The sequence below is a fragment of the Poecilia formosa genome, unplaced genomic scaffold, assembly GCF_000485575.1.
Source record: "Poecilia formosa unplaced genomic scaffold, Poecilia_formosa-5.1.2 Scaffold789, whole genome shotgun sequence".
Lineage (NCBI taxonomy): Eukaryota > Metazoa > Chordata > Actinopteri > Cyprinodontiformes > Poeciliidae > Poecilia > Poecilia formosa.
In genome coordinates this window covers 84,273-101,814 of record NW_006800728.1, presented here as the reverse complement: position 1 = coordinate 101,814, position 17,542 = coordinate 84,273, and the positions used below count along the sequence as shown (strand labels likewise).

General features: G+C 38.5%; 2 protein-coding genes across 6 annotated transcripts in view; both read right to left on the bottom strand.

The window, feature by feature from the left end:
• Nucleotides 1-11,977, bottom strand: part of LOC103131579 (gastrula zinc finger protein XlCGF57.1-like) — a 21,757-nt gene extending 9,780 nt beyond the window's left edge. Inside the window, exons 1-11 of one of the 4 annotated variants that reach the window (XM_007543254.1) lie at nucleotides 11,615-11,960; nucleotides 9,662-9,717; nucleotides 8,758-8,857; nucleotides 8,402-8,542; nucleotides 8,158-8,312; nucleotides 7,909-8,045; nucleotides 7,658-7,751; nucleotides 7,242-7,577; nucleotides 7,000-7,156; nucleotides 6,781-6,908; nucleotides 5,107-6,644 (exon numbers count right to left, since the gene is read on the bottom strand). In XM_007543254.1, the coding sequence (XP_007543316.1) occupies nucleotides 6,327-6,644; nucleotides 6,781-6,908; nucleotides 7,000-7,156; nucleotides 7,242-7,577; nucleotides 7,658-7,751; nucleotides 7,909-8,045; nucleotides 8,158-8,312; nucleotides 8,402-8,542; nucleotides 8,758-8,857; nucleotides 9,662-9,717; nucleotides 11,615-11,825 (1,833 nt within the window). In that variant the 5' untranslated portion in view covers nucleotides 11,826-11,960 and the 3' untranslated portion in view covers nucleotides 5,107-6,326. Of the gene's footprint in view, nucleotides 1-1,736; nucleotides 1,760-5,106; nucleotides 6,645-6,780; nucleotides 6,909-6,999; nucleotides 7,157-7,241; nucleotides 7,578-7,657; nucleotides 7,752-7,908; nucleotides 8,046-8,157; nucleotides 8,313-8,401; nucleotides 8,543-8,757; nucleotides 8,858-9,158; nucleotides 9,222-9,661; nucleotides 9,718-11,614 lie in introns of those variants that run through there. The other 3 variants (XM_016666750.1, XM_007543253.2, XM_016666749.1) reach the window with 3 other exon arrangements.
• The window catches only part of LOC103131580 (gastrula zinc finger protein XlCGF57.1-like), a 100,151-nt gene that overhangs the window by 16,494 nt on the left and 66,115 nt on the right, over nucleotides 1-17,542 (bottom strand). The window contains exon 3 of one of the 2 annotated variants that reach the window (XM_016666753.1): nucleotides 2,054-2,408. The exons of the other annotated variant lie outside the window; for it this stretch is intronic. Within the exon in view, the coding sequence (XP_016522239.1) occupies nucleotides 2,054-2,408 (355 nt within the window). The remainder of the gene's footprint in view (nucleotides 1-2,053; nucleotides 2,409-17,542) is intronic. 2 annotated transcript variants of the gene reach the window in all.

Sequence of the window (17,542 nt, the reverse complement as noted above, 5' to 3'; positions counted from 1 at the left end):
GTTGCCATAGCAACCAATAAACAGCCCCAGGAGCACAGAGCAAAGACTACGTTCAGGTGCATCAGGAATAAAAACTAAAAAACAAAATAACAAAAATTTCTCACACAAAAAAGAAAGATTTCACCCATATATTCTGGGACTGTCCAAAGCTATGGACCTATTGGAATGGGTGACAAAGGAAAATTACGGCGTGCTTGGGCTTTACAAGAAACACCTTAATAGTACTCGGTATATTCCAGTAAGCTTTATCTTTAAGATTTATCTTTTAAAGAATCCTTGTTGTTGCAAAGGAAATGATCACAGTCTCTGATGGGCATCCGCAATGTACGGTCAGGAATCTATGAAGATTAAACACCAAAGATGTGGCAAATATGCAGATTTGCAGACTCATTGACATGAATTAGAAAATTACTTATAAATCAATTTATTCCAGAAATTGTTAACTAAATCTAACACATTATATGCATTAAAACACATAAGTGGATGTTTGAAAACCTTTATTTCGGTTGAATATAATAATTTTCCATTAACAGGTAATGAAAACATGACATTCAAAATTACAACATAACATCAAACCATTAAAACACATATAATACAGAAATGTGGGCGAGATGCATGTTTAATAGTCATTTTGTCTGATATCGTCTGTTTACTTGACTTATGCGCTACAACGCACAGCACTGTATTTTAATGTGTTTAGTCTATATTTTATAGACTTATGAGACAAATTCAGAAAACGTTATTCTCAAAGAAAATTTTGTTTGGCGCACACAGCAACAGCTAACAGTAATCATGAAACTAAAAGTATAAGTACAGCAAAGGACAAACACACAAGGACTCCAAAAGATTAAGCCTAAAACTAAAAATGTTCAAATGCATTGTTCCTTTAAGACACTACAAATATCACTTGTAAAAATACACAGTACATTTTTGAAAAGACACTTGCTGATTAGCAGCTCACTTAAAATAAAAAAAGTTTAATGGAAAGCTAAAACTACTTGATACTTGAGGTTCACATTATGCTGTTCTCTTAAGAAGAGTGAACATTTTTCCACAGGTTACACATGAGTAAGGCTTTCCACCTTTGTGGATCCTCTTGTCATTCGTTAGATTCCTGATCTGCTTCTTGCAAAGTAACTCTTTCCACAAGTAACACATGTGAAAGGCCTCTTACCTGTGTGACATGTAAAATGTTGATCTAAACAAGCTTTTCCAGGGAAATCACTTCCACAAGTCACACACAAGAAAGCTTCATCATATGAGGATTTAAATTCTGTTTGGAATCATCACTTTCCCCCCCTATACCGCACCCCTGGCTGTATGACTCTTCATGTGACGATTAAAATTAGATTTGTTTATGTAGTTCTTTCCACAAGTCGCACAAGAAAAGGGTCTCTCTCCTGTGTGAATTTTTATGTGATCAATTAAATCCAATTTTCTTGTGTAACTCTTTGCACAGGTCCCACATGAGAAAGGCTTTTCACCAGTGTGAGACCTCATGTGACGATTTAAATTCTGTTTGTTTGTAAAGCTTTTTGCACAAGTCACACATGAGAAAGGCTTTTTACCTGTATGACCCTTCATGTGGCGATTAAAATTAGATTTGGATAGGTAGTTCTTTCCACAAGTCACACAAGAAAAGGGTCTCTCTCCTGTGTGAATTTTTATGTGACTAAGTAAATGACTTTTCCAAATGAAATTCTTTCCACAGGACTCACATGAGAAAGGCTTCTGACCTGTGTGAATTTTCATGTGAACTTTTAAATGTTGTTTTCGAGAGAAACGTCTTCCACAGGTCCCACAGGAGAAAGTATTCCGTCCTGTGTGAATTCTCATGTGATGATTTAAACCATCTTTTATAGTGAAACTTTTTCCACAGGTTGAACATGTGAAAGGCTTCTTTCCTGTATGAGTTATCATGTGTCTCATCACATTACTGTTTTGAGAAAAGGTTTTATCACATATTTTACAATGATATAATTTTTGCTTTGGGTGAGCTTTCTTGTGTCTTTTTTGTTTTGAGCCGTCAACTTTACTTTTCTCCTGTTTGGTTTTCTGGCGTCTTTTGTTGTGTTTCTGTTTTTTCTTTCTCTTTTTTCCTGGGTCTTCAGATTTGCTTCCTTCCTGATCCTGGTTCTCATCCTCAGCAGAACCATGAGAGATGAGTTGGTTCCTCTGTGGTTCTGTTTCATTGTGGATTCTTTGCACATTAGGAGGATTCACCAAAATGTCATCAGTCTCCTGTTTCAGCACAAGCTGCTCTTCATCCTGACTGATGCAGAGTGGCTTCTCTTCCTCTTTGAACTCTTGATGTTCTGGTTCTTCTTTATATGAACTGGACTTTCCGTCCTGGTAGCTGAATTCATTCAGAACCTCCTCCTCTTTACACACCCAGCACTGTGGGAGATCTGCACAAAGAGACAAAACAAAAGCTTTTAAATGTGACCAAGAGAAAGATATTACTGATATCCAGGCATCAAATGATTTCAGGCTTTTAGGAGTGGGGAGAAAATGGACAGTACTACCGGATTTCTAGGATAGAGTTCTGCCTTATGTAACAATGATATGTTACATAAGCTTTAATTATATCCCACCTCCTCTCAGATGTTGTAAAAGCCAACGATATGGACTTCCTGCGAATGTTTGTAAATGGAAAGAGAGATGTGGTAGATGTGGAGGCGAACATCCTTATGGTGAGTGTGAAAATAATCCTGTTAAATGTTGTAACTGTGGAGGAAGTCATCCTGCAGCAGATGCACGGTAAGAACAGAGGCAGGTGAAATTCAAAAAGTTAAAACTAATAAGAGAATTACTTATGAAGAAGCAGTAAAAGAGGTGAAGTATAATGATAATGCTCCAAAAACAACATAAGAAGTGAAAGGAGAGGCAGACAAAAATCAATGTAATATGTCGTGAAACCTGCTTAGGACTGATTGAGATCTTTCCAGGACACGCAGAAAACAGGTCACAGAAACCTAGAAGCAATAAATAATCTTGCATCCTGATTTAATGTTGATTGAAAATTATGTAATCTTTGTTTTAAATACACTATGACTTAATGTTGATTATGAGTTATGTGATTTTGGTTTGAAAGTAATAAGGACTCTTGACTTAACAATGGAAAAAATCATAAACGGATAAAAGTAATGACTACAAGTTAAGTGTGTCACAACTAGAGGCCAAAAGGGAGGAAGAACTGTGGTCACAGAAGAAACAGGAAATGTTGTGAAATTATGGGCGACGGCTGCAGATGAACGGGAAGCGCGAGAGCTGGTAACAGCATCAGCAAGGATATTTCAAGAAAAAGGAAGTTCAAAACTACACGATGCTGTTCTAGGGAATTAAAAGTCAGCAATTAACCGTTAGTTGCTCGGAGGAAGTTGTGTAAGCAGCCGATGCATAAACACCCAAACAGGGAAGGTATACAAATAATGAGAAAGAAGAACCAGGCGTTCTTTGTTCCTCAGTGTTCGAGTCAATGCAGGATCAACGGAGGGCTGCGCCTTGATACCCCGGGGAGGTGAAGACATCACACTGCTGGAGAAGGGAACAGGATCCGTTTACCCACAGCCCGGGTTTCTGATTTGACGACTGCCCTACACTCAACCCAAAAGATCTCAATATGCTGCAGCGGACATGGGGGATAGACAAAGATCACCGAGTCATAAAGAACTGAGTCCACGGAGGACAAACACCAATTCAACTTTGGATCTATTCTGAAAAGGATTCTGCCTTGTCGAGACAGACTCTGACCATGAATATTAAAGTTTTCAGCTGCCAAGATCATTTCAACATCTGGGGACGAGTGGAACTGCATCCCAAAGCCTCACTTATTTAGTTTGTTGACACAGGATAGGGACTGGAGGAAGGTGTGATTTCTAAATTTCTTATATATTTATCTCTTGATTTGTTGATTGGAGAAGCTGTTTGTCAGTTTTCCCCTGCTAAAGCTTGCTAATAAAATATTAAAGTCTGATTGATGCTGTGGACAGTTGAATTAATTGAGTCAATTGTGAGTTAATTCTAAAATCAATGATCATGATCCTAGTAACCAGGGGGTTTCAGACGTTTTTTTGGTGTTTGTAAAATAATGACCTTGGGATTCGTGCTGAGTCTAACGCTCGCAGTCTAACAGCAAATGGTCAGGAATGTAAAGGCTTCATTAATAATCTAAACACAAAACCAGACATAATATGCCTTCAGGAAACATGGCTCAAACCGTTGTTGCAGTTTAGTGATCATGGTTATTCAGTCTCATGTAAAAATAGGATGGATGGGATGGAGGAGGATGTTCTTAAAAGAAAACCTGGAATTTATTCACATCCATGTAACATCAATTAGAAATTATTGCTGTAGAAATTTGGACAAATGATGGAAATATTAAAATAATAAATTATTATAATCCTAGCAAACGTTAGTTAAAACTTGACTCAATACTAGAACACTGGAGAGGGAGAATAGTTTGGTGTGGGAACTTCAATGCTTCATGTGGAGATCAAGATGATAATAATGGAGGGATTTTAGAAGAACTGATCATTTTAAATAATTAGCAGTTTGGGTGGACTTTGTAAGAGGTAAAGTACTTAAAGAAAGCACAACCAGGAGCGATCAGATCATTATCCAATTTTTGTCAACAGATGCAGTCATTAATTGCAGGCCAGGTAGAAATTTCAGCTACACTCTCAGTAGTTGAAATTTAACACACATCAGTGTTGATTTACCTCACAATAGTGTGTAGTGTCAAAAGTTAACACTATGAATGTATTAATCTAACACAGAACGTCAGATTTTTGTTAAACATAGAAATATGGATCTTAAAGTACTACTGGTAGGGGGCGCTGTGGTGGCACAGGCGTTAAGCACAACCCACATATGGAGGCCCTTGTCCTGGACGTGGCTGTTGCAGGTTCGATTCCCGGCCTGGCGACCTTTGCCACATGTCTTCCCTCTTCTCTCGTTACCCGTTTTCCTTTCAATTCACTATCAAATAAAGGCCACTAGAACCAATAAAACCATTAAAAAATTACTGCTGGTAGTCAATAATCCCCAGATTCACTTTAAAAAGAAACATTAGATGCCACTCGATTATATACAAAAACACACAAATTGCAGTTTGAATCTACTTTTATTTCAAACAAGCCCAAAACATAAAACAGCTCTGGCTTTGCAAACACAAAGATCACACAATATGACAAAGTGGCACAATTTTCCACACATCTGGTTAGAAAACTTCTTGTCATGAGGTCTGGAATAAACAAAGTCCTTGACAGAAAAAAACATAAAATGAATCTACTCTCACTAATACAATATACACTGAAATGATCATCAAAATAAAATGTCCATTCTGCAAGTCAAAATGACTACAATGACGTTAGTGACTTTTCTGAAAGTAGGAACTTCTGTTTCATTTCCAGTACAAACAAACATACCAATCTGATATTCAGTTAAATAGTTCTTCACACAATTAGTGGTGGACGCGTCACAGTACATGCTTATATTTAAAGCAGAACTTAAAACCTCACCTCCATCAAGCCATCGATACCTTTCTTTCTTCACTGGACCAAACTCAAATCTCCGAAAATCAAAATCCTCCCAGTGGTAAGCTAGCTGTCTAGTGTTGTTTAACCAATGCTTTTATGATACTTTTCGAGTTTTTTTTACTGATCTTTTAAAAAACATTATGTTTCGCCTCAAATCTCATGCACCATACATGGAGATTTCTCTAATACGAGGATAACGCAGCATAAAATGACTGGAATCAGCCTTTTCTGAGATCTAAAAAGCTTGTGGTGATCCTTCATCAAGTGCTTCAAATAGTGAGTCGTACCAGTTGTTAAAATGGGTGAAAACACAATATTCACAACCTGAATCAAGAGGAACAGCAGACTCTAGTGACATCTATTTCCAGTACATCACCAAAAATAAGAGGCGTGTTTCTCACAAGACACCAAGACTGAACTCATCCAGTTTGAACCCACCAGGCCTATTCTTTCTCTCAATACAACCACAGTTGAAACTTTGTGACAACAGTTCCAAAGAAAGATGTTTCTGGTTGACAAGATACTGAAAGAGAAGTCTGACTTCATATTGGACCTCACCTCCATCAAGCCACCTTCAAGTAAATCGTGAGTTATGTCCACTGCATGGTTGTCAAAAGTGCGGGAAAATTTCAACGTATTTAGTAAGCATGTCTTTTTGACACCAAACGTTGAAACTAACAAAGGATTTTCCTGCACAATGTTCTGCATGGATTTCTTTTTAACTTCTGTGGTGTGCTTTACAGACAAAACAAAGAGAAATATTTGCATCCAAGGATATTTATCACCTCAAGTGTGCAAAAATCTCGCTCTTAGCTCCCTGACTCTGGGACTTTCCTTGGCCCTTCCCACATCAATGTTGAAAACAGTGGTTTGGATGAAGGTGTAGAAGTTGTAGAGCGATTCTTGATAGTTGACACTGAAGATGAAGTGTGACTTGAAGAGCTCGTCGAAAGCTGCCAAGGATGTCTGTCCCTTGCACGGGACGGCCTTGTGATCGATGACGATGTAGCGTCTTTGGATGCTGCTCTTCTTTTCACCCACACACAGGAGGAAGGGCTGTCCCGGTTCCACACCAGCAAGGAAGGTTTCAACACTGGCTCCCATCTTTGACATAACATTCAGAAAAATCACAGGAAAAATCATGAAATGTAATACAGACACATCCAAACAGCCAACTAATCCAATAAGAAACTGCTTCAACATGAGAGGTACGATCATCAGCAGTAGATATCTTGCTTACCGGCAGAAATCTCACAAGGTGATCGACAGCTTGACATGCGCTGATTTTGGCACATTTCTTGTGGCCTTTGGAGGTCGGAGGAAGGAGGTGAACCAACAGCAGGATGCTCGACAGGTCACTGTCCCAACCTAGAGCAAAAAAACAACAAATATAGACACATTCAGATAATACACAACTGATACTTTAAAAAGAAACGTGTGCCAAATTAATCAGACCCACTTCTGTCGTGCTGCGCAAACAAGAGGTCTTCAATGTGGGTATTGGAAGTCAGTTTTCTGCACTCTGTCAGGATCCTAGGTTTGAAAAAAGTAGGCCATTTCGCCAAAAACCTGCCCGACACCTCCTCTCCAAACATCATGGTGAAGTCCTGGTCAATCTACAGAAAAAAACATGTTTTTTTATACCATTTCAGATTTAAATGTATATATTATGAGTTAATAATAAGAAGCCATTTGTCTTACCAGTCCGGTAATGTTCAGAAATCGTGGGAAGACGTCCAGGACCGCTGAAGAGCGCGTTTGATCTCGAAGCAGAGTTTGTCGATACTGAAACGTGGCCCTCATCTTCTCTTTGACCGCCAACTCATCAGCTGAATGTTTCAAAAAGGTTATCGCCTCCTGACACTCCTCACCAAGCAGCTGCTCAGCAGTGCAAGGAACCTCTCTCTTTCTCTTTGGACTGTCCTGGTAGGTCGTGCTGGTGGAGGATCTCTGGATCTGAGCTGCACAGCTGCGCTGAACAGTTTTAATCCTCCAGGCCAAGTAGCCAGACCCACTCTGTTGGTCATAGAAGTGTTCCTGTCATCGTGAAAACACAAAACTTTAGAGCAAGCTTAGAACATATTACTGCTGCACAAGTGTTTCATATAAAAACTTACATATCCATTCTCTGAGTATGGATCTCTGAGGCTGGGGAATAGAGAGATGATGCCCAAAGCATATTTAGTTCGAACAGAGACTGGTGGGATCGTCCTGAAAGATGAAGACTGAATTACTACAACGACTGTATCAGAGTTTAATTCCTTCATGGGATATATATTCAAAAATGATCCACTGATACTCATTGTCTTAAAACTAATGTTCCCTTAAACATTTTTTTTAAATATAAAAATGAATGTTGATGCTTTACCCATAAATTTCAACCATTTTGGCCACAAGAAGGTTTACCAGACGTCGTCTTGTGCTATCCGACAACGTTCTCAGTTTGTCATACTCGTCCAAAATAACTTGTCCAGCCGGTTTTGCCAGGAGAGCATTTCTCACCATCTGCAGGATTAAAGATCGCAAAGTCAGAAATGACCGTTTTCATCATTATCCAATTCAACCCACAGTTTAACTGCACCATATCTTTAGATCATTTGCTACAAAAGCTGCTCACCTCTTTTGCTGCTTCCCGGTCAGTCTGTGTTCCTGTCTCTCCATTTATGTGAACAGTTACTGTTGCATCAGATGAATCAGAGGAAACTGATGTGGATGATTTGTCTGACACGGTTGACTCCAACGAAGCAGATGGCAGATTGCGCCGACGCACAGCTGGAAAGAGATGGAGGAATGTGCACACAAAGTGAAAAGATTATTAGTGGCAAAACCTTTTAGTTATAATTTACGCGGCTGAACCTCACCTGTTGGCTTCTTTGTTGTCACAGTCACAGTAAGGTTCCCTGCTTCCAAAAGCTCCTCAAACACATCTTCGTCAACCTCTGTCCCCGATTCATCCGTCAAGTGCAGCTCAGTCTCAAGTGGAAGATTTAGCTTCTCAATGACTGATAAAAAAAAGCAATAAATTTGTATTAATAGAAAAATTACAATTAAACTTTTACCAGAAGTTTTTCAACATTTTAAGCCAACTTGTAAAAGTACTTTTGGCATTACAATAAGCCATCACAAACACAACTCCATGATAAGACTTTTAAATTGATCCAACGGGTAGCAAGTAGTCCACACACACATTCTGGACAACATGAAAACGGATGCCAACCTTTATGAAGAAATGTGCTGAAGTCATAACCATCTTCAGTCGCAGCCATTTTGACGTACTTCTGCGTTCCTCCAAACTTCACCCTCACCAACATGATATGCTGATGAAGAAAAACAGGCACCCACAATGTGATATTACATACAGAAAAAATGCTTTAAAGGCATGAGACGGGCCGTGACCGTATTTCTTTTTTTCTCTATATTATTAACGAGTCAGTTATTAACGCCTGAACAATGGGAGCCAAACCGTGGTGCAGTTAGCTCAACCTGCCTGCCCTCACGTCGGCTAACAGCACCTTCACTACCCACAAACACAAAGATTGGCAACACAACATAATGTGAAGGAATACACATAACAGTGATGTTACTGTTGAATCACTGAATAAAGTTAGGAAAACTCACTGGCATTTCAGACGCAGCGTGGCAGCAGCTGTATGAGACTCAGTTACAAGCTCCGCTGACACGCTAATTAAAAAAAAAAACATAATTAAAAATAAAAATTAAACTACTTCTACTCATTAAAAGCTCCGGGTTTAGTGCAGGAATTGGTATGGTGGTCCGAGGTGCTAATTCTTTAGGAACCCTCCAGCCATTTGTCTGCAGCCATATGCCAGCACACCTGCACATCGACAATCAGGAGCTCAAGTCCCAGCCCAGCGTCATGAAAACAACAACACAGCTAAATTATATTTTAACTCAAACGGCCTTCAGAGTTTTCCAACAAGCTTAATGTTCAGTAAACCACCAGACAGCTTGAGCTACACTTGTTTATCTAGCTTAACCAATAACAAAAAAAGTGAAGTTGTTCATATTTATCACACAAGCGCATATAAACTATGTATATTAATCAACACACTAGCGCCAAAGGAAAATTAATACACCCATAAAAATATGCCAAAACTTACCTTGTAACGAACGACGTTGGCTCCAGACAGGACTCTTTGAGACTGCTGTCCCCGCTCTTCAGGCAAACACGGCACAGAAATGTTAGAATAATGAGAGCAACTCTGTCTGGTGTTGATTTCAACATCAACTCCAGACAGAGTTGCTTAATTTTAACTCTCTGGAATAACACAAACTCTTTTGGAAAACTTCTATCATTGAATTAGACTAAATAAGTCTTGAATTAACACTGCATTTTTAACATACAACACCAACACTGGAAAGCTAACACTTTTGTTATTACTGTGTATTGTTTTTTTTTTTTTAAACTACCGTATTTTCCGCACTTTAAGGCGCACCGGATTATAAGGCGCATAAAATAGATGCTACAGCAGAGGCTGGAGTTACGTTATGCATCCACTAGATGGAGCTGCACTAAAGTGAATGTCTACAAAACAGACTCCGGTCGGCGAGGAGAGCCTTCCTGGGCCGGACGATGGTCACCCTTCTCTGTTCGTGCAAAGCATGTTGGTGGAGAACGTGGTGCTAAATGACCTGCAGACGACTTGATTGTAGACGGTTGGTAGGTAGATAGGTCAGTCAAACTTTATTAACAAACCAGCGTTCTGACCGCTATCCCAGCATGCACCGCGCGCTTCTTCTTCTACGAGCGAAAATGAAGTCGGCGGCTGCTCACCGTAGTTGCTAGACCTGTTGTGGCTCAATATTGGTCCATATGTAATGCGCACCGGATTATAAGGCGCACTGTCGGCTTTTGAGGAAATTGAAGGTTTTTAGGTGCGCCTTATAGTGCAGAAAATACGGTACTTACGTTTAAAATGTCCTGAGTTCTTATAAACTCAATATTAATTTATCAACAAGTCAGCAGAATTAACAGAGCAGCTGTTACATAAATAAGGATAAACTATGAACTATAACTTAACATAGAAATTACCTAAATAATAAATATAACATTACAACTTAAAAATCTGATGTTTAAGTTTATAAATCATTTAATAACATTATTATTGCCTTAGTAAACCCTAAGGAACTGGAGGCAGTTTTTTCTGTTGAAACCGACTAAACAAGCTTTTATTTTAATATAAATGTATTTGGTTTTATATAACCAATTAAAACAACCATTTTTATTACTACAAAATAAACAAAAAGGATATAAACAGTGATAAGTGTAAGATGCGGAGTAATTATGCTCAAATTTGCACAAACATTAGGTCACAGGTTGCAAAAATCTAATGTTTCCAATCTCTGATATCTTTTTTTTTAAATGCAAAATCAATCTACTCACGTAAGAGTGTCAATAATAACATTACTCAAGTAAAAGAAAAAAGCACAGTGCAGTAAAACTACTCTAAGAACCTTTTTTCCCCAAAATGTTACTCAATTAAATGCAGCCAGTTCATTTACAATTTCCCTTTTGGGCATAGATAACAGTTCTTTAAGGCTATTCTTGTAAGCAAGCTTAACGTGATACACTAGCATCATTTAATTATCATTTATCTAACATTACCTGCATCCAACAGCAGTACTCAACTCACTGTTAGCTTGAGGGGAATAACTGCAAAGGTCTTTGGTGAAATGACTAACACACACTGGGGTGCCGCACAGAAGTTGCGTTTAAGGCGACTCGGAAAAACACGATACGACATGTTACAGCAGTTGTAACCGCTGATAAAAGTACCGGTGAGCTGTGGGAACCCCTGCAGTATTAAATCACCGACCCCTACCCACGCATAAGGGCATCACGGATCACAAACTGTAATTGTCATAATATATGACGAATAATAGTCCGGGTCGCAGTTAAGCGTCTAAATTGGTTCAGATTCGTCATTACAGTTTGGATTTGGTGTAAAGTCCCTTTCAGTTCAGCGCTCCCTAACCTGTATACAACTCTCGTTAACATATCTCCAACTTTACTCAAACCTGTATCATCTGTAAAAAGTGAAGGTGTTTCGTACCTATCCGGTGTAAGATGATCTTCGGTATCTGGGTAAAATCCAGCAGTCTGCGCTGATCCTCCATCTCTTCCTCGATCTTAACGTTGATTTCTGTCTGATCCTCCATCTCTTCCTCGATCTTGACTTGGATTTCTTTAAACTCCGTGAATGTTTCTCCAGCAGGAGTTACGTGTTCGTTGATAAACTCTCTCTGAGGCTGAACTGAAGACATTTTTACTGAAAATATGGAAATGTTTACCTAAAACACCACACTTGTTTTCAAACTACCTTCTAACAAAAGAAAAGCTAACGGTACCACGCGCTTTGTGACTTTCTGTGTTTCACTTTAGCAGTACTGAAGAAACTGTAAACGAGTTTTAGTTCCGCTGTAAATGTTCCGACTTGAGTCTCCTCAACATAGATTAAATAAATTAAAAATATTATTGAAAGATTCATTTATTTTAGTAAATGAGTTCACCCGAGTTAAACAGGGTATATAGAATAATTACACACAGATAGGTGTTTCCAAGTCTTTTATTTCTGTTAGTTATTAGAATTTTATGTTATCAAAAGGTACTTTTAATTTTTTACAAAAGAACCATGTTGGAACGTATAATACATTTTTTGAGGATGATCTTTTTGTTTGTAAAACAGAGTCTAATGTTATTATATCAGGTTGTAGTTTCTTTAGGTTGAAATTCAGTTGTAAAGTTAAACAGTGAACAATTACATATATTTTAGAGCAGGGGTGAGCAATCCTGGTCCTGAAGGGCCGGTGTCCTGCAACTCTTAGATGGTCCAACACACTTGAATCCAACAGCTCCTAAGTGCAGTGAGGTTCTCCAGAGTCCTGCTAACGACCTCATCGTTTGACTCAGGTGTGTTGAAGTAGAGATATATCTAAAAGTTGCAGGACACCGGCCCTTCAGGACCAGGATTGCCCACCCCTGTTTTAGAGAAACACAGAGATTTGTGGTTTTGACTTGAAAATAATTAGCTATATTGTGAAACAGGCCTGACAGAGAAGCACCTTCATGCTGCCACCTGTTGACAAGAACCTGATACTACAACTACATTGTTTCAGCTCAAACAGATGTAGAAATCACTGATTCAGCCATTTTTACAAATGTAAGAAATAAGAATCAAATTTGAGTCAATTAATTTTGATGGTAAAACCAACAAAATCGTGTTTTTAATGTGTTTGAACTCTTGAATATGTTTTTCTTTCAGTGGTTCTTGGTCCAGCCCCACTACAAGCAATGTTTGATGAGTAAACTATTAACATGTATTAACATGCATTAACATGTAAACTATGTTAATACATTTTGTCTTGGCACATAAGGGAGTTTATGAGAAAAAATATGACAACATATGTGGACAATGAGTGACTTTTATTACAATTAAAGCATAAAGTTACTATTGTGCAACAAAGTATGAGGCCCCTGTTCACTTCTACAGAAAGACCAACATATAAACTGAAAGAAAACAGTTACGTTTGGTTTTCAGGAATATGTTGTGCCCCACAATACACAAGACTTTTTCTGTTCATAGGAGCCTGAAACAGATACATCAAGAACGTGAAGAAGAAAACTAATTTCACTGAGAACAAAACTGAAAAAGACCAGAAATCCAAAACTCTTAATACCACAAAGCACCGGCCAAGTTGGCTAATTTATGGATTGTTGACATTTTTTGTTTTAAATATCCTTAGAATGTAAAATAGATTTCTGATTTGCTTTTGTGTCACAATACAGTGTTGTAGTTTTATCTCGGGATACAATAACTGAAAGGTGCATGAAACATCCATAAGATGTAGAATTAAACATGTATAAAATAACTCATGTTTAACGGTTTTACAAAGATCTTTAGATGCTTTACTTAAAGCTCACTTTTAAGAACATGGCTACAGTTAAGGGCCATGACAATCACTGAATAATTCATCAATATTTTTACCAAATCAACATTAATTGGTAAGCATATTTTGCTCAAAAACACTGGTACATATTTTACCTTTATACAAGTACAAACACATTCTCATAGCAAATTATAACGACGGAACAAACATTTTGGAAAACAAAAACCTCTCTGTGGTTAGCTCTAAATTAAAATCTGACCAGATCTCAATTTTTTTTTATTCAAACAAACATCACATAGTTCTATTTGTGATAAAACAAAATCATTTCACTGACTTCATATGTAAATTATTTAACATCCAGTCATACATGGAAATATCAAAAATGTGAAAGATAAACTCAATTATCCTACATGGTACAGAACTCCATGAAAACTGAAACCCGCAGAAATGAATCCTGCTGAATGTGTGGCCCTCTTTAACTTCAGTATCTAATGGGATACTGATGGGAATCTTAAGACAAATACGACTGAGAAGTAAAACAAAAAAAACAAAAATAAACCTCAGGTCTATCTTTGCCAGACATTTAAAGACGCTGTTTCAGTGAATCACTAGCTGCCTGCAAAGCCTGTTGACTTTAACATTTTCTAGTTGATGAACATCATCCGACCAGATTTTCCACAGAATTGGAAGCCAACATGAATTTGAGGTGTTTCGGGTCTAAGGCTTCTCATCCAAGTGAGTCCCCATGTGATGAGTTAAACGACTTTTCCTTCTGTAACTCTTTCCACAGGTCCCACATAAGAAAGGCTTCTTACCTGTATGAATCAACATGTGATCATGTAATTGTGATTTCAACCTGAAACTTTTTTCGCATGTCCCACATGAGAAAGGCTTCTCACCTGTATGAATCAACATGTGACGATCTAAATGTGTTTTCCTCCAGAAATATTTTCCACAGGTCGCACAAGAGAAAGGCTTCTTATCTCTGTGCATTTTCATATGTGCACTTAAATTGCTTTTTCGAGTGAAATTTTTTCCACAGGTTCCACGTGAGAAGGACTCCTCACTTGCATGGATCCTCATGTGAGAAAGTATGTTTGATTTCGTCCTGAAACTGTGTCCACAGTCCACACAACAGAAAGGCTTCTCACCTGTGTGAATCTTCATATGAATGTTTAAATAATCTTTTCGAGAGAAACACTTTCCACAGGTCTCACATGAGAAAGGCCTCTCACCTATATGAATCAACATGTGACGATCTAAATTTGTTTTTCTCCAGAAACATTTTCCACAGGTCACACAAGAGAAAGGCTTCTCACATGTGTGAATGTTCATATGAGCATTTAAATTGCTTTTACAAGTGAATCTTTTTCCACAAGTGACACAAGAGAAAGGCCTCTCGCCTGTGTGAATTGTCATGTGATATTTTAAACTATTTCTATGTCTGTAACTCTTTCCACAGGTCAAACATGAGAAAGGCTTCTCACCTGTGTGAAGTTTCATATGAATGTTTAAATTATCTTTTCGAGAGAAACACTTTCCACAGGTCTCGCATGAGAAAGGCCTCTCACCTGTGCGAGTTGTCATGCTAACTTGTAACTGACCTTTTTGAGCAAGTCCGCAGGTCATACACGATTGAGTAAAGGTTTTATTACAAATTTTACAAGAATATAATTTTTGCAATGAGTGAGCTTTCTTGTGCTGTTTTTGCTTTGAGCTGTTAGTTGTGCGTTTTTGTTGTTTGGCTCTGTGACGCTCCTCTTTCTGGTCCCGTTCTTCCTCTCTTCCTTCCTGATCCTGGTTCTGACCTTTTGACTCGCCATGAGAGATGAGTTGGTTCCTCTGTGGTTCTGTTTCTTTGAGAACCTCCTCCACTTTGTACACACAGCATTGTGGGAAATCTGGAACAAAAAAGCAGAATAAATTCTTTCAAATGTCAATCATACAAGAAATCCTTCACTTTAATTTCTTGATTTAACAAAACAAGATTTTCTTGAGTTATTCCAAAATTACAATCTTTTATTTATGAAAATTAACTCAAACAATGTGGTTCTTCTGACCACAATGGAACTAGATGCGAATCAAAATGTATTATGTATGGGGAATTTTTCTGCCATAATTCTGGAGCAAACATTTTAAGTTTGAAAGCAGTACTTCATGTCTTTCTTTTCAAAACTTGTCTCTGCTTGGATCAAATCTCCACTTGTGGTTAGTGGTTATTGAAGTGGCCAACCAGGAACACATACATACACTTTACAACATAGACAGAGCCAAGCACTGGGCAGCGTGTTGAGATGTAAACGCCTTTGTTCACAAAGATGAATCGCTCGTTCAATGCTCACCTCTGAACGTGTGACTACAGGTTATGTCATAGAGCTGTACAACCAGAGTTAAAACGGTAGGCTTTAATCTTGACCCCTACCTTGATCAAAAACTGAGAAGAAAAACAATTTCTCACAGGGAGGTAATGGAAACATCCATACAGGTCAGCCTGTGTCCAGTTTGAGTGAAAGCAGGTGATCCAAGCTGAGGTAAACTTCAGAGATCAAGCAGCGCGTAAGGCAACGTGCAGAGACGCCAGCGGTGTGATGGGTCAATGCATCAACTATAAATGGTGGACAGTTATCCCAGGATTTCCCCCAGTGTATTATAAGCCTGGCGGCCCGCCATGCTTTACTAGCCCCTCCGTCAGGCTAAACGTTGCTTGTTTACGTTTCTAAGAAAAAAAAAAGAGCCGGGCTGCAAGCATCTCTGTTGCTCTGAGTATTTCACTAGCAGAGCAGATTTATTCCTAAAGGATAGGTTTATAATTTGTGCATTTAAAGCCGACAGCACGCAGACCAATCACACAGCTGGCGCCTCTGCGCTTTGCCTCACGCTGCCGCTGCTTTACCTCAGCGGGATCGTGCGCACCTCCTTTCACTCAAACTGGACACAGGCTGACCTGTATGGATATTCACATCAACTTACTGTGAGAAATTATGATTCTTTGGAGAAACTCTAGGTTAGAGTTTAAAGCCCGCCGCGTTAGCTCTGGTTGCGCAGCTCAATGACCACAGGAATAACTTGTAGCGAATTCAGAGGCGCGTTGTTGAGTGGTGAGAATGATTTACACAATTATATGCGGCGTTTACATCTCAACACGCTGCCCAGCGTGTGGTTCTGTCTGTCTATCCTGTAAAGTTTATGTCTGTGGTCCCGGTTGGCCGGAGAGTTTGTGGATAACGAGCAGCGCTAACCTCATCATGCAGGTTCAGTCCGGTGAGGAGCTTTAACGCTCTCCTCGGAGTCACGCATCACGCTGATTTTATATCATTTTATTATTATTTTTATTATTATTTTCCGGTTACACGATGCATCAAACTATATCTACTTGGAGTTAATGCGTGCAGCCACACGGAGATCTGAGAAACTCGACCGACCAGAATAATTTCTGTGACACTTATTAGAAACTCAACAGACACGTTTGTTGCGCATCTCTGGTAGTGCAGCAGATTACCTCATCATGCAGGGCCGGTCCAAGGCTGTATGAGGCCTTGAGCTGAATTTGACTTAGGGGCCCCTTTTGTTGCTAAAAATATCAGCACCTCTAACAGCTTCTGTGTTTGATTTAGTGAAATATGGGAGAAGGGAGTAATTTAATTGGCCAGCCTAAAAAGCAATAAGCTATAATCGCAGTTTACTAATTTGTATTTGTAAATTCAAAGATTAAACTCAAAGCGTCAGATTGTTGCTATGGTAACAAAACAATCTAACTATGAATATTGTTCATTGAAGTTTTACAAAGTAAACTTGCCAGCTCCTTAAAATCTTGTATTTAAATGTTAAACAATTTAAAATCATTTAATTTATCTATACCTAAACAATTGAATAAAATGTAACAGCATTGATCATCTCAATAAACAAGTGTTACATTTATGTATCTGTGGTCTGTTTTAAAATATTAGCGTTTATGGGGCCCCTGGGGGCCTGATGGAGCCGCTGACTTAATTTGGATAAAACAGAAGTGCAAATTTGTTCTTTTAATACTAGTTGTGGGTTTAAATAGCATTTCACTGGATATCTTTTCCCATAATGTATAATTACACAGTAAT